Source organism: Marmota monax, unplaced genomic scaffold (assembly GCF_021218885.2).
Source record: "Marmota monax isolate L192 unplaced genomic scaffold, Marmota_monax_Labrador192_F-V1.1 WCK01_AAM20220418_F8-fsc00292, whole genome shotgun sequence".
NCBI classification, from domain to species: Eukaryota; Metazoa; Chordata; class Mammalia; order Rodentia; family Sciuridae; genus Marmota; species Marmota monax.
This window is the reverse complement of record NW_026692864.1, coordinates 269,242-294,056: the sequence shown is the minus strand read 5'-3', so window position 1 is coordinate 294,056 and position 24,815 is coordinate 269,242. Positions and strand designations below refer to the sequence as shown.

At 43.1% G+C, this 24,815-nt stretch overlaps 1 protein-coding gene across 3 annotated transcripts in view; it reads right to left on the bottom strand.

Moving 5' to 3' along the window:
* Nup85 (nucleoporin 85) overlaps window positions 1-24,299 on the bottom strand; it is a 29,096-nt gene extending 4,797 nt beyond the window's left edge. Inside the window, exons 1-14 of one of the 3 annotated variants that reach the window (XM_046449577.2) lie at window positions 24,157-24,299; window positions 20,739-20,832; window positions 19,148-19,310; window positions 15,160-15,230; window positions 12,886-12,929; window positions 10,996-11,065; window positions 9,086-9,207; window positions 7,872-8,006; window positions 7,647-7,769; window positions 7,289-7,420; window positions 6,971-7,077; window positions 629-712; window positions 413-478; window positions 87-238 (exon numbers count right to left, since the gene is read on the bottom strand). In XM_046449577.2, the coding sequence (XP_046305533.1) occupies window positions 87-238; window positions 413-478; window positions 629-712; window positions 6,971-7,077; window positions 7,289-7,420; window positions 7,647-7,769; window positions 7,872-8,006; window positions 9,086-9,207; window positions 10,996-11,065; window positions 12,886-12,929; window positions 15,160-15,230; window positions 19,148-19,310; window positions 20,739-20,832; window positions 24,157-24,189 (1,396 nt within the window). In that variant the 5' untranslated portion in view covers window positions 24,190-24,299. Of the gene's footprint in view, window positions 1-86; window positions 239-412; window positions 479-628; window positions 713-6,970; window positions 7,078-7,288; window positions 7,421-7,646; window positions 7,770-7,871; window positions 8,007-9,085; window positions 9,208-10,995; window positions 11,066-12,885; window positions 12,930-15,159; window positions 15,231-19,147; window positions 19,311-19,477; window positions 19,548-20,738; window positions 20,833-24,156 lie in introns of those variants that run through there. The other 2 variants (XM_058580989.1, XM_046449578.2) reach the window with 2 other exon arrangements.
* Between the last annotated feature and the right edge of the window lie 516 nt (window positions 24,300-24,815).

The window sequence follows — 24,815 nt, the reverse complement described above, 5'->3', positions numbered from 1 at the left end:
TGAGAAAGCTGGTGTGATGTCAGCAGAGTTTGGCCTCAGTGTACCCAAACATCCCAGAGGGTAAGCTAGGAGCATGACCAACTCACCCTGTTCAGTCATCTGCCGCTGCTCACAAATTCGCAGCACCTTGAGGGCTTTCTGCTCTGTGTTGAGAGGGATTCTCTCAATGTGCAGCTCCAAAGAAACTCGGCCCAGTTCAGGACAGTAGTCAAAGTAATCTACCCCTAGCTGCCAAAGGCTGCAAAGATCCAAAGAGAAAATGTGGTTAGCTCAGGGGCTGCCCTGTAGATGTGAGGTCTGAAGGCAAAACCTCACTTCCCCAAAACTCTATAACCCCCAAGAAGTCAGAAAGAATAATCCAAGAGTCACTGGCACTGATGTACTGGAAAGCAGCCTCCCTGTGGGGCCTTACCTGTGATGAGCAAACAGTCCTGAGGCATATTCCAATAGGAGGAATTCTCTCATGTTGGAACCAAAACTGGAATAAGACATAACACAAGACCAGACTCCAAGCTTGCTCCATTTGGACCCCATTAGTAGCCCAACCTCCCTTCCAGGCATTCAGCCTGTACTACCCTTGAAAACCTGGTGGTGGCAAGAAGAGGTTTGCAGTGTCAAGTTTACTTACTAGAGGTTGTGTGCCTGGAGAAGCCTGCAGTGATCCAGCAGGTCTGTCAGGTGGGCCACAAACCACCAGTTGCTCAAGGCAATGCTGCAGATTCAGACACCAAAGCAAAAAGGATATAAGAAAGAACCCACATCCCCCGTGAGTGGGGTATGAGCAGAACTCCACATCCTGCACTTCAGAAAGATGGGGGGCTATCACTCCCACATGTTAGGATGGCTGTTATCAAAAAGTCAAAAGATACAGCAGGTACAATGTCACCAGCCTGTAATCCTAGCAACTCGAGAGCTGAGGCAGGAGGATCATGAATTCAAGGCCAGCTTCAACAACTTAGGAAGACATCAAAATAAAAAGGACTGGAGATGTAGCACCTAGGCTCAATCCCCAGTAGGAATTGGGAAAAAGGAGAAAAGGGAATCCTGGCACACTACTGGTAGAAGTGGAAACTGGTACAGCCTTTCTGAAAGACATTAGTAAAACAACCAAATCACGTGGCTCAGTGGTTAAACACCCCTGGGTTCAATCCATGGTAACAAACTACCAAATGATCCAGCAATTCCACATGTGGAAATACATCCAAAGGAACTCACTATCTCAAAAGAGCATATTCAACAGTCAAGACACAGAAACACATCCACTGATGGATGAATGGATAAAGGAGATGTAAGAGACAGACAGATTGACTGATAGACAGATTTCCATATATGCATATACAAATATCATTTAGCCTTAAAAAAAAGAAGGAACTCCTATCACTTGTGACAACATGGATGAACCTGAAGACACTGTGGTAAGTGAAATAGGCCAGACACAGAATGACAAATACTACATGATCTCACTTATATGTACAATCTAAAAATAGGACAGAGTAGAATGATTACCAAGGGTTCCAGAGGATGTGGGAAATGTGGAGATGTTAGTCAAACTTTGTTAAAAGGTGAATATGTACTGAAAACCTAATGTACAACTTGGTGACGAAAGTTAATAAAGTATTGAATACTAAAAGCTGTTGATCCATGTACAGTGGCAATGCCTATAATCCCAGTAGCTCAGGAACCTGAGGCAGAAAGATGGCAAGTCAAAGCCAACCTCAGTAACTTAGTAAAACCCTGTCTCAAAATTCAAAAATAGCCATGCACAGTGGCGTACACTGGTAAACCCAGCGGCTTGGGAGGCTGAGGCAGGAGGATCGCAAGTTCAAAGCCAGCCTCAGTGAAAGTGAGGCACTAAGCAACTCAGGGAGACCTTGTCTCTAAATAAAATACAAAATAGGGCTGGGGATGTGGCTCAGTGGTCAAGTGCCCAAGTTCAATCCCCGGTACCTTCCCTCAACCCCAAAGAAATTAAAGATTAAATAAAAGGGCTAGGGATGTGGCTCAATGGTAAAGAACCCCTGGGTTCAATCCCCAGTACGCATAAACAAATAAAATATGTTGAGAGATCTCAAGTCTTCTTAACACACACACACAAAGGACAACTATATGAGATGATGGATATGCTAATTAATTTGACTGCCATAAACACTTCACATTGCAAATGTCCATAAAGATCAAAACATCATGTCTCAGGGCTGAGGATGTAGCCCAGTGGTAAAGCATTGACCTAACATGTGGAAGATCTTGGGTTGGATCACCAGCATTACAAAAAACCATAACAAAACAAAAAACATGTCTGGCTTCTTGTGATGGTGGTAGGGCAAACTATAATTCCAGCTACTTGGCAGACTGAGGCAGGAGGATTTCAAGTTCAAGACTACCCTGGGCACTTAGCAAGAACCTGTCTCAAAATAAAAAGGACTGACAATGTACCTTGGTGGTAGAACACTTACCTAGCATGTGTGAGGCACGGGGTTCAATCCCCAGTACCATACACATACACAAAAAATTCTTTTTTTATTTTTAGGTTTTATTTGTACTATGGATTTAACCCAGGGGCACTTAACTACTGAGCCACATTCCTAGCCTGAATTTTGAAAAAAATTGTTTTTTTTTTTTTTTAGTTGTTGATGGACCTTTATTTTATTTGCTTATTTATATGTGGTGCTGGGAATCAAACACAGTGCCTCACACATATGAGGCAAGCACTCTACTGCTGAGCGACAGCTCCAGCCCACCAGCCTGATTGATTTTTTAAGACAAGGTCTAAGTTGTTTAGGGCCTTAAACTTGTAATCTTCCTGCCTCAGCCTCCCAAACAGCTGGGATTATAGGCATATGCCACCCTGCCCAGCATAAAAATCCTAATTCTAAAGATATGTTCAACCAGCATTCCTCATACTTGGATATACATATGAATTAGCTGGGGATTTCATGTTTGTTAAAATGCAGATTCAAGCTGCTCAGGAGGCTGAGGCAGGAGGACTATGAATTTGAGACCAGCTTGGGCAACACAGAAAGACCTGTACTCAACAAAGCAAACAAACAAAAAAAGCAGGTTGGGGGTATAGTTCTGTGGTAGATTTCGTGGCTATATGCATAAATTCCTTGGTTCCCCAACACCAAATTTTAAAAAGGCAGCAGGGGAGTGGAGGTGACTAGGCAACAAGAGGAAAGGTCCCCTAGCCTCCAGGAACAGCAGCTGCTGCCCAGACTTCTAGTTGACAATTATGTCCAGAGGCCAGGAAGTGGTTATGGGGGGACCCCAGACTGAGAAGTCACCAGACATGCTCTAGTCTGCTCAAATGCCACCTAAAAATGGAACAAAGGGCTGCATGGTGTTTCCTGAAGGATCACAGCAGCCACCAATGCAGTTGATCAGTGACTACTGAAGGCCTCAGGCAAACTAACAGCAGGGTTAAAGTGACTGATTCCAAACTAAGAGCTGACCAAGGCCACCCCATCTCCCTGAAGGGTCAGGCAACCTCAGAGCTACATTTGAGATCTCCTCATACAAACACTGGCTATTTCTAAGACGGCAGCTTATATGCAGAGCAGGTGGAGAGCTTGGTGTCCAGATGGGCAAGACTTAAGGAAAAGCTCCAGAATAGTTGCTGGAAAACAGAAGAACTGTGGAGGAAGGAAGAACACCTACAGTGAAGGTGAGGACCCTGTGGAGGGACCCACACTGAGGCCAATATCACCTGACTCCAACTCACCTTGCTTTCTGGTGGCTTTATAGTAATCATGGTTGTCACTCCCTTTACCTGACCCAGCCCTACTCTTCTGGAAATGAGTGAGGTCTGCATGTACTGCTGCACCCAGCAAGGTTACAAACTGGGCCAAAACAAAAGAATCTAGATTCAGCAGACTTTAAACTGCACATCTTGCTTTTTGAAGGAAGTCCTATTGCCTTTTAGTTCAATATTTCTGGAGAACCTGAAGGGCAGTAAGAAACTATGAACACCTTGGCTAACTCACTTAAGTGCATGCCAGTCCTGCTTCCTTTGGCAAGTCTCCCAAGGCAGGCAGGGAGGAAGCTAAACTTCAGAGGACCCCTGACATGGCTTTCCAACTCTGGGTTAACAGGCAAGCATGGCTACACAGTGCCGACCACAAACTCATGGCCCTCAAGCAGGGCCTGAGAAACCAGGGCCTCTGATTCAGGACCTCTGGCTACTCTTTCTGCCCCTGAGGATCTTGCAGTTTTCGTGGGGGTTAACCAGATACACATAGGAAACCTCCCTTCTCGCACCTTTAAAAAGGATTCCTCTCATCCACCTATAATGGAGCAGTCACGAACCAGCTGACATAGTACCCCAAGCATAAAGGCTTCCCACACCACCAGCCACATTCCATGAAGACACTTTCTGGGAAACTGTTCCTGAATCTGAACAATTGAAGCCATGGGAAACCAAGTGCTCATAGGACCCTGACTCAATCATTGCCCATCCAGGAGGGCATGGTTTCTAAAACTCCACTACTGCTCTGAAGACACTATATCCTAAAAGTTCTGAGGAGTTCTTTTCAATTCCTTGTCCACAGTGAACAGGAGTTAGCTTCTTGCTAAGTCACAGGCAAATACTGAGATGTACACCAGCAAACCGCAGATCCTGTACTGCTTCTGAGGCAGAGGCGCCTCGACAGGGCTACAAGCCTAACACCACCTTCAACACAACTGCTGTGACTATGTGATTCAGAAAATCCTTATTCTACTGCCACTTCCCTCTCTTTCTTCTGTCACTAGGAATAGCAGGGTGGTCTCCCTATTTACTGTCCCTGCACCTAAGACAGTTGGTTTGCTCAAATCTGTTTTGTTCCTAAAATTCCAGATCTGGCTTATGATGGAAGTCCTGGTGGGACTCACCGCTGAAAGGGAGAGCAGATGCAGGAAGACCTATGGCTTAGAACTGCTGGAACAGACACCAGTGAGGCCAGATGATGAGGTGTATGCCTCCATGAATACATGTGTGTGTTTTGAAGTTATTCTAACTACATAAACATTCCCTACCCCAGTATTACCTATTTACAGGCTTGTGAAAACAACATTGACATGAAATTTATACACCTGTAATCCCAGCAACTCTGGAGGCTAAACTTAGAAAGATCTTGTCCCAAATCTAGTATCATTTTTGTGAAGCTCTTGGCTTTCTTTTGGCCAAAACAAGAAAAGCATGTGACAAAAGGAAACCCTTCCCACATCTACTAAAACAGATCCAGTCGAGGTCAGTGAGCTTGCTACTAAACAAAGCCTACTGATACCACTTCCAACCTCATCCCTTCCCAGTAAGCTTCAATACAACACCCACCGTCCAGGAAAGGTAGATGCTTATTGACTTACTATATATGATACTTCTGGAAAGCCTTCCTTCAATTCATTATGTTTGACCCTCCCTTTCCTGCCTTACCAGAGGCTTTCCAATGATGGGACAGCCTTTGGGGAAAAGGCTAGAAATCTCAGCCCTCAGCCCATTGGTTTGATTCCCCTGATAAAACTAGAATGAGACTGCTGGGAAACACTGTCCTGTAACAGGGTAATATGCTCAGTTGGTGCCAAGAACCAGGTTTGTTTTATCTAGATTTTAAATATCAAAGTAATTTCCTGCAATGTTATTTTAAATAAACATCCCCAAAATAGAAAGAACAGGACTGGGATACAACTCAATTGGTAGAGTGCTTGCCTCATCGGCACAAGGCCCTGGGTTCAATCCCCAGCACCCCCCAAAAAATAAAATAAAATAAAAAGGAGATAGTTACAAACACTATAGCCCTCAAGCCTCAGGGAAGCTCCCAAATTCATCCCGAGAGAAGCTATTATCTGCCTGCATCTGGACAAGAAGGGGAGCTGGACACATGTCTCTTCCAAATTTCGGGCACTGCCAATGTGAGAATCTTATTAAGGCATGCACCTGTAATCCCGGCAACTCTGGAGGCTAAACTTAGAAAGACCTTGTCTCAAAATTAAAAAAAAAAAAAAAGGATGTAGCTCAGAGTTAACACACACCTAGGTTCAATCCTCAGTATTTAAAAAAAAAAAAAAAAAAAGTTGGGGCATTCAATAGGTGATTAGGCCATGAATTTACAAAGGGGCTTGCTGGAGGAAGTTTATTCCCTTCCACTTTTCACCATGTAAAGGACACAATGCTTCTCCTCCCTCCACAGCATTCAAGGTGCCACTATGCAAACAAGAGCATCCCTCATAAGACACCAAATCTGACAGTGCCTTTATTTTAGTCTCCAAAACTGTGAGAAAATAATTTCTATTCTATATAAATTACCCAGTCTCAGGTATTCTGTTATAGCAGCACAAACTAAGGCAGCTGTTCTATAAGAGAAAGGATAAAAAAAACCCAGAATGTTCTAGAGATGAATGGTGGTGACAAAATACAACACTATTAATACACATAATGCCACTGAAGTACACATCTAAAAATGGTTAAAGTGGCTGGCTCTGGTGGCACATGCCTGAAATTCTAACTACTTGGAAGGCTGGGGCAAGAGATCTTAAGTTTGAAACCAGTCTAGGCAATCCATTAAGACCCTGTTACAGCACACATTTGTAATCCTAGCTACAGAAGAAGATGAGGCAGTGGAAGCACAAGTTTGAGGCCAGCCTCACAACTTAGCTAGACCCCTATCTCAAAATAAATTAAAAGAAAAAGCTGGATGTGGTGGTACACGCCTGTAAATTCAGGAGGCAGAGGGGGCGGATCACAAGTTCAAGGTCAGCCTTAGCAACTTAGCATGGCCATAAGCAACTCAGTGAGACCCTGTTTCAAAATAAAAGGGGCTGGGAACGTGAGACTCAGTGGTTAGGCTCTCCTGAATTCAATCCTTAATACAAAAAAAAAAAAAAAAGAAAGAAAGAAAGAAAAGTGCTGAGTACATACCTCAGTGGTAGAGCACTTCTGAGTTCAAGTCCCAGTACACCTCCCAGAAAAAGATAAAGTGATGGGATTGGAGGGTCCTACCTGCATTCCTTGATCACTTGGTGGATGTCAAACTCAAAGGCCGCCATCAAGATGTTGTCCAGGGGCTCTGGGCTGCTCTCACATCCCAGAAACATGTCCAGGCTGGACTGTGGAAAGGTGATGACCCACTCAATCCCCAGCATGGAAGCAGAGATTTAGGGGAGCAGTCAGGACTGCTATACAGGGACCCCTGGAGAGGGATGATGGGTTCCTTCAAAAAGGGCTAAAAGAGCCTTCCTTATTCCTGGAAAAGTTCAACTCAAAGAAAATACACAAATAGACCCCAGGACTACTGCCCCCCATGAAGAGCTCACTCACCTGGGCATAGAAGTGCAGATCAATGGGTTTCACTGTGGGATGAGAGTACAGAAGCCGAGTGACTAGGAAATGGTACCAATTACTCAGAAGTTCCTTCTGCTCTAACAAGGCGGCCTCATCTCCCAGCATGATCTGAGGAGAGAAATTCCCTGAGCTCCACTTCCTCTAGGGGCAGCTTCTCTATGGTTTTGCTAATCTCAGTTGGGGCCCAAGCTTTTAACTAGAAGCCAAAAGTTCCTTCTTTCCCAGCATAGTGAGGGACAGCCTTGTCCAGGGAGCCAGCTTCTGCTGTGGCTCCAGGGGATGCCACAGCCCTAGGGAAGGCCATCAGGACCCAACCAAACTGCTTCCCCCAGACCTTGCAGAGAGACTCTAGGCGTGGGCTGGAGGCAAACGTGCCATCCTGCAGGTGCCGCTCACACTCCTCTCGCCAGTGCTGCCACTTCAGCTCCAGCTCAGTCAGTGTCTGAGTGTTGCCAGGCTAAGGGGAAAGACCGCATGAGATGCCAAACCACCAACCCTTTATATTTCAAGAAATCATTCCCAATCCCATGACCCAGCAAGCAAGGCTAGTTCCACATACACTGAGAATAGGCATTGTCCTCATCAGGTCCCCCAGGATTCGACACATGCCTGCAGAGGTGGGGCTGGCATCTGCCTCCTTGGACAGCATCTGTCGGGCCTCATCTAGCCGACCCTGAAGCACCAAGACGGTCACCTGCAAGAAGATGGCACAGGTCTGGTCCTGAGAGGTTTTACAACTCCTTGGGCAGTTCTCTGCTCCATGGATGACTTTTTCCTTTTTTCCAACCCTGAGCCACATCCCCAGCCCTTTTTTTAAAATTTTGAGACAGGGTCTCCTTAAATTGCTGGGGCTGGCCTCAAACATGGGATACTCATGTCTCAGACTCCTGAGTTGCTGGGATTACAGGTGTGTGCCACTGCATTCAGTTCCATGGATGGCTCCCTTCAGAATCCATTTATCACACGAGTCTCATAGTTTTACCCTGACCATTTTTATCAAATTGCCAGTTATTGCCTATTGGTAGTGCACACCTATAATCCCAGCTACACTGGAGTCTGAGGTAGGAGGATCTCAATTTCAAAGCCAGCCTAGGCAATATAGTCAAACGCCTAGGCAATATAGTCAAACCTCGTGCCAAAAATAAAAAATAAAATAAAAGGGCTGAAGAGATAGCTCAGTGGTACAGCACTTACCTAGCATGTGCAAGACCACAGGTTCAGTCCCCAATATCACCAAAAACGGAAAGAAATTGCAATTCAAGTACATTTATGTACATACACATACAATATAGCAGGTCCTCTACTTGTGAATTAACATTCTCATTAAAATTTACTTACAACCCCCAAATCAATATTCAGGCACTTTCACCACCATTCAAATGACAAATGCAGTTGAGCCCAGTGGCACACTCCTATAATCCCAGTGACCCAGGAGGCTAAGGCAGGAGCATCATAAATTCAAATTCAGCCTCAGCAACTTGGCAAGACTGTCTCAAAATAAAAAATAAAAAGGGCTGGGGATGTCAACTGCTTTTGTATGATCTTCCTGTGTTTTCTTCCTTAGATCCAAAAAGAACTCAAATCCCTTTCCACTAGAATATCTATGAACCTTTTTTTTAAGCTCTGCCCTAAAGCAGGGAAGGAAAAAGTATCTCCATGATCAGACTTGGGGAGCCAGGCAGGAGCATGAGGACAACCTCAGAATCACTCAAAAAGCATCCAGGCAGCAGAATGCAAGGCGGGAGGAAGGGGAGGCCTGCACGAGGTCCTTACCAAGTTCCAAAAGCTCTCGTGTTTGCTTGGATTCTCACTGCCCAGAACGTCTGCTGACAAACTGTCCACTTCGCACACATGGAGTCGGACCCAGTCGAGGAGATGGAGGAGGAGAGGGCCAGCTGGGAGGAGAGAGTCTCATCATGCACAAAAACTTCACTTCACCTGCAGCAAGTTCTGCTTTACCCCAGGTACGGAGAATGTGAAAGCGGACAAGATGGCATTCCAAGAGGGGCTCATCCCTCCTAAACAGGCACACATGGTGCTGCACCAAGTGCTATGCTAGGAAAAATCAAGTGGAACTTTTACAAAATCCTCCCTGTGCCAGTCAGCTTCATCTTTCACTGAATCCTGGAAAGGGTTGAAGCTGGGATTCAGACCTCATCTCCCCTAGCCAGATTCTTCACAAAAATCTAATGGCTATGTGGTTAATGGCCATTTAGGGACTAGTACTGACTAGATGTTACATGCAGTGATGTGAAACTGCAATCTGCTCAAAATCTACTAGAGAAAGTAGGTATCTGACCAACTAATTTAACTTTCAGGTTGCTCAGTGCTTCAGCAGTAGAATGAATGAACTGCTATACAGCACAGAGGTCAATACTCATGTATGGATACTAGCAAACAAAACCATTTCAAGAAATTAAAAACAGTCAAGTGCAGTGGCACACACCTGTAGTTCCAGTGGCTTTGGAGGCTGAGGCAGGAGGATCGTGAATTCAAAGCCAGCCTCAGGGCTGGGGATATAGCTCAGTGGGTAGAGTGCTTGTCTCAATCCCTAACACTACCAAAAAAAAAAAAAAAAAAAAAAAAAGGCAGCCTCAGCAAAAAACAAGGTGTTAAGCAACTCAGTGAGATTCTGTCTCTAAATAAAATACAAAATAGGGCTGGTGATGTGGCTCAGTGGTCAAGTGCCCCTGAGTTCAATCCCAAGTATCTCTCCGCCCCCACACACACACACAAAAAAAAGCCTACCACACTTCCACAGAGTACACATTCAAGCCAGGACACTATATGACATAATTCAAGATCAACAAAATAGGGCTGTAGATATAGCTCAATGGTAGAGTGCTTGTCTATCATGTGTGAGGCTCTGGGTTCAACTTCCAGCATATACAAAAAAGAAAAGGAAAAAAAAAAAAACCTAAACAGAATAATCCCACCTAGACATGGATCAGATATAGGGTTGCCCTGACCCAATCATTAGCTATCAAATTCTCAAAGCAACTTTTGACTCTCACCACCTAACTCCTCTTCACATCTTTTTTTTTTTTTTTTTAATATTTATTCTTAAGTTTTAGATGTACACAGTATCCTTATTTTACATTTATGTGGTGCCAAGGCTCGAACCCAGTGCCTCGTGCATGTCAGGCGAGCACTCTACCACTGAGCCACACCCCAGCCCCCTCTTCACATCTTTAAAACTTTAAGCTTCACCTATCCATAACATAAATACTAACCACTAGTCTCTGCACAACTTGAATATTTGTTTACTAAGTACTTGGGTGTTGGGGAACACCAGGGATTGAACTCAGGGGTGCTCTACCAATGAACTACATCTCCATCTCCAGTCCTTTTCATTTTTATTTTGAATCCAGGACTCACTAAGGTACCAGGCTAACCTCGAAATTGCAATCCTTCTGCCTCAGCCTCTGAAATGGCTAGAATCACAGGTGTTCACCACTGTACCCTGCCTGTTTGAGGGAAGGTGCTCCATATGACTGTTTTTTGCACATCTAACAAAATGACACATTTCTTGGGGTGTCTTATAATGACTTCTGATGGCTATTATGAAGAACACTGGAAAAAAACATTCCTAGCAGCAAAACATACTGATTCATAGGAAAGATGAGCAATGATCAGTGGAGGGCAGGGAGCTCTCTAATATGATAGGATTATTCCAGGCTCACCTGGGGCCACTTCAATAAAAAGAATCTCACACAGGTTCCATATGAGCTCCATTGCTGACAAAATGGAGACCTTAGGAAGAAACAGAAACAGGTTTTAATATTCCTCAGGTTTGTTCTCAGAAGAAAGAAAGAAGGGCTTGAATCCCATGACGGTCCCTCACTAACCTAACAACTACTGGCACGTCTATGGCAGTATTTCCACAGGGCATTCCATATCAAAATTTTCAGTGATGATATTATTATTTTTTTAATTGAACTCAGAAGCACTCAACCACTGAGCCACATCCCCAGCCCTATTTTGTATTTTATTTAGAGACAGGGTCTCACTGAGCTGTTAGTCCCTCGCCATTGCTGAGGCTGGCTTTGAACTTGAGATCCTCCTGCCTCAGCCTCCCCAGCCACTGGGATTACAGGCGTGCACCACTGAGCCACGTGGTGGGGATATTATTTTAATGGTTGTGATTTTATTTTAATGTTCATTAGACAAATAAAACCAGCACATCATACTGATACTATTGAATTGTGACTTAGGAAGTGGTAGTATTTAAGTAAAAAGGGAGAGACAATATTTAAAAAAGACTAAATAATAAAAATATACATTAGGCAAAAACTGTGAAGTTGGTACTTCAATGACTCAATTTTAAGAAATAGTGTACTAAAGGCAAATCTTAGGCTAGGGTGCAGCTCAGAGGTAAAGCATGTGCTGAGCATATACAAGGCTGAGTTGAATCACAAAACCGAAAAAAAAAGTGGGCATCAGGGTGTGGTGGTACACGCCTCTAATTCCAGTTACTTGGGAAGCTGAGGCAGGACGTTCACAAGATGTAAGCCAAAATGGGCAACTCAGTGAAACCCTGTCTCAAGACAAAATATAAAAACAGTAGGCGATATAGTTCAGTTGTAAAGCACCCCTGGGGTCATTTCCTAATACCAAAACAATAAAGCCCCACACAATACCTAAAAATAAATCAGACTTGGACCCTACCCTTAAGAATACACAGGCTCAGGCTGGGGTTGTGGCTCAGCAGCAGAGCACTCACCTAGCATGTGCGAGGCCCTGGGTTTGATCCTCAGCACCACACAAAAATAAATAAATAAAGTGAAGGTATTGTGTCCAACTACAACTAAAATATATATATGAAATTAAAAAGAAAAGAATACACAGGCTCCTCTTCTCTACCACTCTTCCATCCAGATACCATCATCCCTTGTTCATAAGAGGAAAATAAACACTTTGTAGACGAGAGATAGGACACTTTTCCCTACTGACTACTGAATTTAAAAAATACCAAGAGTTGGGCTGGGGATGTGGCTCAAGAGGTAGCACGCTCGCCTGGCATGCGTGCGGCCCAGGTTCGATCCTCAGCACCACATACAAACAAAGATGTTGGGTCCACCGAAAACTAAAAAATAAATATTAAAAAATTCTCTCTCTCTCTCTGTCTCTCTTTTAAAAAAAAAAAAAAAAAAAATTAAAAAAAAAAATACCAAGAGTCTACCAAAGAAAGAAGATTTTGGCAAGTCATCTTCCAGCTCTAACTAAAGCATAACCATTTGCCACTCAGCAAAAATTCTGAGTTCGTGATTTGTTTTTATGATAATACGCACTGGTTCTGAACATACAACTATCCGTCTCAAGTGACAACTCATATACACTGTGTGTTTAGGATTTACAGTTCTTTGAAAACTCATATGGTATTTATCAAGGTGATCCTTGTGTTCCAATGTGCTAGACCTTGAAGGATGTCTAGCAGGATCTCTGTCGCCCCAAATGGCTGCCCGTAGACCTGGAAAGAAAGGGTTCCACCCTAACAGTGACTGTAGAGCTATCCTAAGTGGGTCCTAAGGACACAGATAGTAGTGCCAATACGATAGGCAGCTCCCCCTTACCTGGCTGCTGAACTGGCGACCACTGGCTGGATCCTTTGCAGCAACTAACAAAACACAAAACATTTTAAACAAGCTATGGAAGTGAAATGTTATGCTATGGAAATGTTATTCCCATTGTTCTAACTTCATATGTCAGTTCTATAGCATGTGCCTTTGTTTCTCTTAATGACCATCATTTTCTAGATATTTTTTGATACTAAAAATTGAACCCAGGGGTACTTTACCACCGAGCTACATCCCTACCCCTTGTTTATTTTTTATTTTGAGAGAGGGTTTCACTAATTCCTGAGGGCCTCACTAAAGTGCTGAGATTGCCCAGAATTATAGGCATGTGCCACTGTGTTCAGTTCTACATGTTTTTTGATGTCTCATATCCCTTTGTTGTACTTCAATGCCTCTCAAACAAAACTACTCAGGCTATAAACAGCACTTTCAACTATAATGCAGCCATCTTAAAGGCTTCTGATTCCAGTTGTGGTGGCACGCACTATAGACAGAGTACTTGCCTAGCACGTACCAGGCCCTGGGTGCCATCCCTAGCACTACAACAACAACAAAAAAAATCCTCTGTGTTACGATTTGGATTTGAGGTGTCCCCCAGAAGCTTACATGTGAAACAATGCAAGAAAGTTCAAGAAAAAAATATTTGGGGGGCTGGGGATGTGGCTCAAGTGGTAGCGCGCTCACCTAGCATGTGTGAGGCACTGGGTTCGATTCTCAGCACCACATAAAAACAAAATAAAGATATTGTGTTCACCTAAAAAACTGAAAAATAAATATTAATAATAATAATAATTGGGTTACAAGAGTCTTAACCCAATCAGTGAATTAATCACCCAATGGGATTGAGTGGTTAGGAAGGCAAGTAGGGTGTGGCTGGACGAGATGGGGCATTCGGGATGTGTTTTGGGGGTATATATTTGTATCTGGCAGGTGGAGATCTCTCTTTGCTTTCTGATGAGCATGAGAGCTGCTTCCCTCCACCATACTATTCCACCATGTTGTTCTGCCTCACCTCAAGCCCTGAGGAATAAAGCCGGCTATCAGTGAACTGAGACCTCTGAAACCATGGGCCCTCAAGTAAACTTTTCCTCCTTTACAATTGCCCTGGTTGGGTCTTTCAGTTACAGCAGCAAAAAAGGTGACTAAAACACCCTGAAAAAGACTTTGTGTTATATAAAACTGAAGACTCATCCAATTGGGTGTGGTGTCACATGCCTAAAATCCTAGCATCTTGGGAGTCTGAGGCAGGAGGATTGCATGTTTGAGGTTAGCATCAGAAATTTAGCAAGACTCTGTCTCAAAATAAAAAATAAAATGCAGGTACAGTTACAATATAACTCAAAGAGTTTTATAGTAGTTTCCCCTTCTTAAAGCATTTGAAATATTACTATCTGTCTAGTTCCATTCCATAAGACAGAGGTTCTTGATATCAAATTTCTCCTTGAGTATTACCATGAAAATTGTGTTACCTACTTGTGTGACATTATGTTTTTTTCCAAGGAAAAATAAATAAAACTTTAAACAATTAAAATTTTAAAAAGGCCTGGGGATGTTGCTCAGTGGTTAGGTGCCCCTGGGAAAACAAACACTGATCCTGGTACCAATGAATCATGTAACTCTCATGGTTATGGTGACTTTAAATAAACAAGGTCAGAGAACTGGGAACGTAATTTTCAGAGAGGCTTAATTTTGTTTATTAGCCTGCCACCTTCAATAAGTAATTCACTGTCAATATGTTATAATTTGAAAAACATACTTTAGATTATTATCAAAAATTTAGGGATTAGCCGGGCCTGGTGGAGCAAGCCTATAATCCTGGTGGCTGGGAGGCTTAGGCAGCAGGATCATGAGTTCAAAGCCAACTTCAGCAATGGCGAGGTGCTAAGCAACCAGTGAGACCCTATCTCTAAATAAAATACAAAATAGGGCTGCGGATGTGGCTCAGTAGTTGAGTGCCCCTGAGTTCAATCTGCAGTACCCAAAAAAAAAAAAAAAAAAAAAAATTAGGGATTGTGGTCTGGGGTTGTGGCTCAGCAGTAAAGTGCTTGCCTAGCACGTGTGAGGCACTAGGTTCGATTCTCAGCACCACATAAAAATAAATAAATAAAATAAAGGTATTATGCCCAACTACAACTAAAAAAAATTTTTTTTAAATTAGGAATTGTGTAAAATTGGAAAGAATTTGAAAATACGTCAGACTTTACTGTTTAGTATTTGTAGCCAAATAGATACCATGAATATGACCACACACATACACAACAAAATTCTTACTTGCAAATTGGTGCATTTCCTCCATACAGGCTCTTATGACTGATCGATAGTTTTTACTCACTCGAACCAATCTACAAAAAAATGAAATGACATATACAAGATAGCTTGGAACATCTCATGATATCAGAAAGGGAACACTCAAATCACAAAGGAATTTGCTGAAAAAAAAAAAAAAAAAGTGGGGGGCATCAGCCAACCTGAAAGAGATTCACATGCTCCAAAGCTGGAACAATATGAATGACAAAATAAATAATTATGATAGAGGGGCTGGGGTTGTGGCTCAGTAGCAGAGCATTTGCCTAGCATGTGTGAGGCACTGGGTTCAATTCTCAGCACCACATATAAATAAATAAAGGTCTATTGACAACTAAAAAATATTTTTAAAATATTAATTATTAGGGTCTGGGGCTCAGTGGCAGAGCGCTTGCCTTGCATGTGTGAGGCACAGGGTTCAATCCTCAGGAACCCATAAAAATAAACAAAATAAAGACACTGTGTCCATGTATAACTAAAGAAAACAAATTTTTTAAAATAATAATTATTATTGTTATATAATCAGGATAAAACAAACATGAGGTTACACTAATGTTTATCACTGCAGATGATTTTAGGTGTTTTTGTTTTTGTACTGGGGATTAAACACAGGGGTGCTTTACCACTGACCCTCATCCTCAGCCCTTTTTATATTTTATTTTTAGACAAAGTCACACTAAGTTTCTTAAGGCCTCCTTAAATTACTGAGGCTATCCTGGAACAATTGCAAATCCTCCTGCCTCAGCCTCCCAAGTCTCTGAGATTACAGGAGGCACAATTGCACCTGGATATATTACTGCAGATGAGACACATTGATGGACACAAAAATTAGTGGGTGAAAAATATGAGGAGAAATAGGGGCTGGGGATGTGGCTCAAGCGGTAGCGCGCTCTCCTGGCATGCTTGCGGCCCAGGTTCGATCCTCAGCACCATATACAAAAACAAAGATGTTGTGTCTGCCGAAAACTAAAAAATAAATATTGAAAAATTCATTCTCTCTCTCTCTCTCTTTAAAAAAAAAAAAGAAAGAAAAATATGAGGAGAAATAGGATTTATACAGTCTCAAACTTTCGCCCCTAATACACACACACACACACACACAAACACATATTAGCAGCAAGGGAAAAATGGAACTTGACAGCAGAGAAGCCCAACAGAAACCACATAATCAAGGTCAGCATCCTCAGTAATGAAACATCAGTATCATGAACCTGTGTGTAAAGACATATCTCCACTTTTGTGTTCTTCTTGGTAACAAATGCTATACATGCTTTGTCAATTAGGAGAAAACATCTGACAAAGCCAAACAGTCATCAATATTCTTCAAAAGTATGAAGGTCAAGAAAGAGACTAAGAAAAACACACACAAACTCACGGGCAAAATTATAATCTGTTATATTTTTAGTTGTAGAGGGACACATTACCTTTATTTTATTTATTTAATTTTATGTGGTGCTGAGGATTGAATCTAGTGCTTCACACATGCTAGGTAAGTGCTCCACGGCCAAGCCAGAATCCCAGCCCTCAAAATAAAAATTTTTTAAAAAGCTGGGGAGCCAGGCATGGTAGTGCATGTATGTAATCCCAGCAGCTCAGGAGGCTAAGACAGGAGGATTGAGAGTTCAAAGCTATCCTCAGCAACAGCGAGGAACTAAGCAACTCAGTGACACCCTGTCTCTAATCAAATACAAAATTGGGCTGTGGGGGCTGGGGTTGTAGCTCAATGGTAGAGTGCTCTCCTAGCACCAGTGAAGCACTGGGTTCAATCTTCAGTGCCACATAAAAGCGGGGGGTGGAGAGCTGGGTACAGTGACACATGCCTATAATGTCAGTGAATCAGGAGGCTAATGAGGGCCTCAACAACTTAACAAGACCCTGTCTTAAGATTTAAAAAAGTTTTAAAAAGGACTAGGGATGCACTGCAGTGGTAAAACACTCTAGGGTTCAATCCCCAATGCCTCCGAGAAATAATAATAAAGAATAAGACTTGGGGCTGGGATTGTGGCTCAGTGGTAGAGCGCTCACCTAGCACGAGTGAAGCCCTGGATTTGATCCTCAGCACCACATAAAAATAAATAAATAAAATAAAGATATTGTGTCCAACTACAACTGAAAAATAAATATTTTTTAAACTTTTTAGTTTGATTCCATCACATTTATTGATTCTCTTTTATTTTATTATTATTGTGTGTGTGTGTGTGTGTGTGAGAGAGAGAGAGAGAGAGAGAGAGAGAGAAAGAGCGAGAGAGAGAATTTTAATATTTATTTTTTAGTTTTCGGCAGACACAACATGTTTATTTGTACGTGATGCTGAGGATCGAACCCAGGCCGCATGCACGCCAGGCGAGTGCGCTACCACTTGAGCCACATCCCCAGCCCTGAAAAATAAATATTAAAAAAAAAAAAAAAGAAGAAGAAGAAGAAGAAGAAGATTTTAAAAGAGCTGTGTATGTAACTCAGTGTTAGAGCACTAGCCTAGCATGTGTGAGGTCCTAGGTGCAATCACCAGTACCATCCACATACAAAACAAAAATAGTACCTGTATTCTGCAAATGGTCTATACAGAGTAAAATAATTTCCCAATTATCTTCCCAATCCTCACTATTGCCCATTTTATAGTAAAGAGTATAAAGACTCAGGGGGCTGGGGATGGAGCTTGGTGGTACAGTGCTTGCTTAGCATACATAAGGCACTAGGTTTCATCTCCACCACAGAAGGAAGGAAAAGAAGAAAGGCAGACAAACAGACTCAGTAAAGGCTCAGACAAGACTAATTTACCTAGCCAAACAACAAGGTAATGGGCAAGCCCCTGTGGACAAAACTAACTTCTCACAATTAGAACATTCACATATATATTCGTTCATTGAACATACTATACAAAACACCAACTGTACTGACACACTGGAGATGAAGGAACAGATAATCCACAGAAGTTAAGACAAGGTCCCCTGCCATCAAGGACTTACAGGACTTTTAATATTTTTTCCTAGAAATAGTAACAGATTTCTCTGAGTCATCATATTCCATATTACAGCCTCTTAAACCAGTGATATTTTCCCCCGCCACACATACACACAATTGATAAGGGTATTGCCCAGAATGATTCATTTGTGAAAAGCTTAGCTAGGAAGTAAGATACAAAAAATGCCCATGCCCTAAGAATATGACCAGACATAATAAAAATCTAACACAGAAGTTCTCAAATTCCGGTGTGCTTAAGAATCACCTGGAGATTTTCAGAAACAACCCCAAAGATTTTCATTTTGATGATCTGAGGTGGGACCCAGAATTTGCAGTTAACAAGTTAACACCCTGATATTGAGAGAGTTAAGCCTTGAAACATGTTAAAAAATTCTTAATCTTGGAAAACAATAGTTTTCTTGTCTCAAATGTTAAGAAAAGTCTCAAAAGTAAAGACTAAACAAAGTAGGCGTGATGGTACATACCTACAATTCCAGCAACACTAGGAAGGCTGAGGCAGGACCATCACAAGGTCAGTCTGGCAAACTTAGTGAGACTGTCTCAATATAAAAATGTCTGGGGACAGAGCTCAGTGGTAGAGTATTACTTGCCTAGCACGTGTAAGGCCCTTGGTTTGACCCCCAGTAATGAGAAAAAAAAAAAAAAAAAAAAAAAAAAAACCCTGCCATTTGGATAACAAATCTTAAAACAACAGGACCTCATTCAATAATTCTCAAGGGCTGATTTGGCCCAACTGCCTTCTTTGGAGGGTAAATGAAGTGGGAATACAAACAGCAAAAGCATAGCAACTCAGAGTCAACCAACAGCATATGAACATTTCCTGTGAGACCTGTATTCTAGTGTATGGGGAGGCCATACACCAGAACCAGGAGTCACTCCTTTCTTTAGGCATCCCTTTCATCACTCAAAAGGATGAGAATGCATTTCATATGGCTTTTCACAATAAAGCTATAAACTTCAGCAGCCTACTTACTGAGCTTTTCTGGACTTTCCAGTCAATTCTTCTTCAATTCTCTGGAGACCCACAAAGATTCCATGGGATTCATTAAAGAGTTTTCTCAAAATTTGAGAGTAAACATCTACATCTTTCCGGATGATATAGATAAAGGGACAGTTTGGGGCTGTCTCTGATTTTTCTGGGGGAAAAAAAAAAAACATTAACATCATTACCACCTCCAAAAGAGAATCCATCCTAAAAATTTGAATTGAGTATTTAATTATAAATTAGCTTCTGTGCTACTGATTTCATTTATAAAAACTAAAGTGTGGGCTGGGGATGTGGCTCAAGTGGTAGCGTGCTCGCCTGGCATGCGTGCGGTCCGGGTTCGATCCTCAGCACCACATACAAACAAAGACGTTGTGTCCGCCGAGAACTAAAAAATAAATATTAAAAAATTCAAAAAAAATTCTCTCTCTCTCTCTCGGGGTGTAGCTCAGTATTAGAATACTCACCTAGCATGTGTGGCTGTGGTTTTAATCTCCAACATTGGAAAACAACCAATGAAGCAAAATAAATAAAGTAATATGGATTACCATTTATAAATCATTCAGATATACAATCATACAAAGGGCTGTGGATATAGCTCAGTGGTAGAGCACTTGTCTACCATGTGTAAGGCCCTAGATTCAATTCCAGTACCATATAAGAAAGACTGGGGATATAGCTCAATGGTAGAGCGCTTGCCTAGCATGTGTAAGGGCCTGGGTTCGATTCCCAACATCACTGAAAAAAAAAAGTGTAGCAGGAAAAAAAGATCAGGGGCTGGAGTTGTGGCACGTGGTAGAGCACTTGCCTGGCATGTGCGAGGCCCTGGGTTTGATCCTCAGCACTTCACATAAATAAATAAATTAAATAAAAGATCCATTTACAACTAAAAAAATAAATAAATAATTTTAAAAAGATCCATGACCAGTCACTGACAGAAATTAGGAAAACCAAGCCAAGGATAAGCCATCTGCACCTCTTCTGCTGTGGATATAAACCACCATTTCTACAAAACCATCATTCAATTCACACTGTGAATGCAAAAGTGATGGCCACAGGACCTAAGTTTCACAACAAGGGGACTTATATTTGCAAGGCCTTGGGTTTGACCCCCAGCACAAGATAGGAAAGAAAGGAAACGGAAAGGAAAAGGGGAAAAGAACATTTGAGGTTTTAAAACATCAAGGAAATCCTTTCTGAGCTGGTGCATACTTGTAAGCCTATAATCTAAGCCTGTGACTAAGGAGGCTCAGGCAGGGTAAGTTCAAAGCCAGACTCAGTGAATTAGCTAAGTCATAAGCAACTCAGACCCTCTCTCTGAATAAAATCAAAACAGGGTTGGGGATGTGGCAGAGCGCCCTGGGTTCAATCCCCAGTCCAAAAAAAAAAACCAACTTTCCCATAAAACAAGGAGACTTTTTTTCCCCTTGGACTTAACATCTTCCAGGTCTCATAAATCAATTAGTTTTAAAATGAAAATGGTGCAAAATAAGCACAATAGCTTCATGTCTCTGCTAGTCAAACATGAAAGAAAAACAACCAAATATGCCAAGAAAATCTAGTAGGAAAAAATGACTACCTTTTTTGTTGAAGGAGGTTTCGCACACCAACATCTCCCCAGGACCCCAGTCAAAACACATTTGCTTCTTCTTGGAATTCATACCTGGAATCAACTAGAGAAAAATAAGAGTAGAAAATGTTACTCCTACTGAAGGCTTTGCTTTTCAATTGATTTTTAAGTACAATCCTAGAAATCAGTGGTTATGAAAATTATGAAGTGTTAATCCACATGCCCAGCTTCAGGGACCACTGAGTCCCCGAACCTTGCTGGGCACCTCAACCCTGCCTGCCAAGCTATACACCAACTTGGTTTCTCCCCCCTGCCCCCCCCCTACTGGAGTCAGTCATGCTCATGTAAGCTATTTCACCTACTCTTTTTAATTTGAGACAGGGTTTCAAGAAATTGCCCAGACTGGTCTCAAATCTGCCATCCTCCTGCCTCAGCCACTTCAGCAACTGGGAATACAGGCCTGCATCACTGTGTCCAGTTCACCCTCATCAACTCTTACTCTGTAATTAGCAATCTATGGTTTGGAAAAAGGAGTTCAAAAAATAAAAGGTCAGAAGCTGTGGCAAATGCCTATAATCTTAAGTACTCAGGAGGCTGAGGTAGAAGAATGGAAAGTCAAAGGCCCTGGGCAACTTAGTGAGACCCTGTGTCAAATCATTTAAAAATGAAGGGTTTTGTTTGTTTTTGGTGGGGGGTGGGGGGAGTACTAGGGATTTAACCCAGAGCCCTGAACTTGCTAGGCAAGCCCTTAACCAGTGAGCTACATCCTCAGCCCTCAAATAAAATTTTTTGAAAGGTTAGGTGGGGCTTGGGGGTATAGCTCAGTGGTAAAGCACTTGCCTATCATGTTTAAGGCCCTGGTTTCAATCCCCAATAGCACAAAAATGATAAAAATGAAAAATAAGTAAATAACTGAACTGTTACTTAAAAAAAAAGAAAGAAAGAAAGAAAGAAACTTCCAATCCTATAGCTTCTGTGCCATCTCTGTAATGGTGATTTTCCCCCCCTCAGGCCAATCCCTTTGAGTGTCAGCTTCACACATGCAACTGCCTAATCCAAAAATTAATCTATAGAGCTATATCTATAACCAAAAGCGAAAAAGTAAATCTTTAAAAATTGTTTTTTAGTCATAGATTAACACAATGCCTTTATTTTACTTATTTTTATGTGGTATTCAAGATGAAACCCAGTGCCTCACACATGCTAAGCAAATGCTCTACCACTGAGCTACAACCCCAGCCCCAAAAGTAAACATATATAAGATGGGGGTCTTGCTGTTGCCCAGGTAGGTCTTGAACTCCTGGACTCAAGCAATTCTTCCACCTCAGCCTCTCCAACAGCTGGGACCACAGGTGTGTGCCACCATGCCCAGAATAAAAAAAAAAAAAAAGGATCCCGTGATGTCCATCCTTAGCCCAGAACCTTTTTCCATACTCACAAATGAACAGTCTTCCCACTTATTAGAAATAATCTGTGCTTCTTCTCTTTCCCTCAGCACCAAAATCCAATCCACCAATGACTCCAGTTCTAACCACTTACCACCTCTATCTGTATAACCCTGTATAACCCAAGGTCTCATGAACTCTCCTCTGAACACTGCATCTCTGTCAGCATCCAAATGACTCTCTTACATGGTTATTATCTGTCCTGTAAGTAGACAAAAGCTCACAGGATCAGGGGACTCTAGGGTTCTCATTCACTGCCTAAAAAGAGACTGGTTCAGATGGCATACCATAAATATTTTTGACAATGAATTTTGACTGCCAATAGTCTAGTCTTGATACAAGTATATTCAGTTCTTAGGAAGTTCTAATGCAGCCAAACAAAGCAAGAAGAGGCTGGGAGCAGTCGTGCACACCTATAATCCCAATTTAGGAGGCTGAGGCAAGAGGATCATAAGTTGGAGGCCAGCCTCAGTAACCCAGTGAGACCATCAGTGACCTGGAAAGATCTGTCTCAAAATAAAAATGTGGGAGCTGGGATTGTGGCTCAGCAGTAAAACGTTCATCTAGCTCATGTGAAACCCTGGTTTCGATCCGCAGCACTACATAAAATAAATAAATAAAACAAAATAAAGGTATTGTGTCCAACTACTTCTAAAAAATAAATATTTTTTAAAAATGTGGGGGCTGGAGATACAGTTCAGTTGGTAGAGTGCTTGCCTGGCATGCACAAGGCCTGGGTTCAATCTCCAGTACCATAAATAAATAAATGAATAAAAATGTGGCTCAGTGGTAAAGCACCCACGGGTTTTACCAGACTCAGTGGTTTAAAAAAAAAAAAAAGACTTCACAATATACACAAAAATGAACTAAAGCCTTTTGGGGGTGGGGGGAGTCTAGCTTAGTGACAGAATGCCTGCTTGTATGCACAAAGTCCTGGGTTCAATTCCCCAGCACCAAAACAGAAATTAACAAATAATTAGATCATAGACACAATGTAGAACAGTATCTGTAAAACTTAAAGGCCAGGCACAGGGGCACCCTCCTGTAATTCCACCTACTTGGGAAGCTGCGGCAGAATTTTAATTATGAGGCATGTTTGAACAACTTAGTGAAATCCTTGTCTCAAAAGAGCCAGGCAAGGTCACAAGCACCTGTGATCCCAGCAGCTCGGGAGGCTGAGGCCGGAGGATCACAAATTCTAAGCCAGCCTCAGCAACTTTGCCATGCCCTAAGCAACTTAGCAGACCCTGTCTCAAAATAAAATACAAAAAGAGATGTGACTCAGAAGTTTAGCGCCCCTGCGTTCACTCCCCAGTACCAAAAAAATAAAATAAAATAGAACTTTCGAAAAGCTACAGTGAGCAGATATTTGACCTAGTCAAGGAGGTTAAGATAGGCTGCTGGAGCTTCCATTTGAAAAATGAGCAGCAAATAAAGCAGGGAAGAAACTAGCATTGCAGGAGTCGGAAATGGAAGGCATCTCCTACCTAAAGCTCAGGAATTTCTTTATTACAGATCATACACACTTGACATACTCTCTTGAGAGTTCAAGCGGAACTGAATAAAAACAGTCTTGCAAGAGAATAAATACGTTTCATAACCGTAGAACCCGCACAGCACCATAGGTGAAAGGCAAGTTCACGGCGCTGTGATGTGGAGCCTAGTTTGGCTGGAAAGTTTAAAGCCCAGGGTCCTCTGCTTGATCTGAGCTCGCTGGAATGCCCTCGAGGATACCAAGAAAATAGGTCGGAAAGATAAGGGAACAAGAGGCCTCCAGGCCGAGGCTTGTGAGTATACCAAGGCGCCCAAAGGCAGTGACCACTACCACCCGACCCTCTCCCTAATCAACGCAGGCCGCCTCCGCTCAGGACACTTGAGTCCAGGAGGCGGGCTGCGCCCGGCGGGGAGGTAGGCCAGCCTCAAGTGACAACGCAGACGCAGTCCTCGTGCCGAGCAAGCGAGCCCGTTCCGGGCGCTCTTACAGTGACTGTCGGCTCGCCGTCCAGCTCCTCCATGGTGCCACCTGGACCTCGCGGAGCCGCCAGCGCTGCCCGTTCCAGACTCCCGCTCAGAGCCGCCTGCGAGAGAGGACCCCGCCCGGGCGCCCCCTGCGACGCCTGCAGGCCGGGCGCGCCGGCGCTGCAGAGGCCTTTCGTCTCAGCCACGACCCGCTCCTTAGCGGCTTTCTAGGCGTCTTTCCTTCCCGGTCGCGACAGCTCGCCAAGAAAAACGGCGCCAGAGACCGCCAGTCCTCGCCGGAACGTTCTCGGCGGGTCAGGCGGCGCCGCGGACAGCCCCGCGCCGAGCAGCGGAAGGCCCCGGGGGCGGCGGGGCGCGCGTGGGTTAGCGCAGCCCGGCGGAGTCTCGGCCGCTGGTGACCGCGGCTGCCTGGGCTCGCTGGGTCCTGGTCTGGGGCGTTAATCTCGTCGAAGCCGCTTCTTCAAACTCCGATCATGTAGCGGGGTTTGTGTTCAAAGGCAGCCGCCGCCACTCCCGCCTCAAAACGCAGGACGCACGCGGCCCAAATCGAGGCAGCTGGGCTTGCTGAATTAAACACCAAGACTGGTGTGGTTCCCTCTCCGTGGAGAAGCAGGCAAAGCTTGAAGTCGGGGAACCCTGGCGAATTGTGCAAAATTCGAAA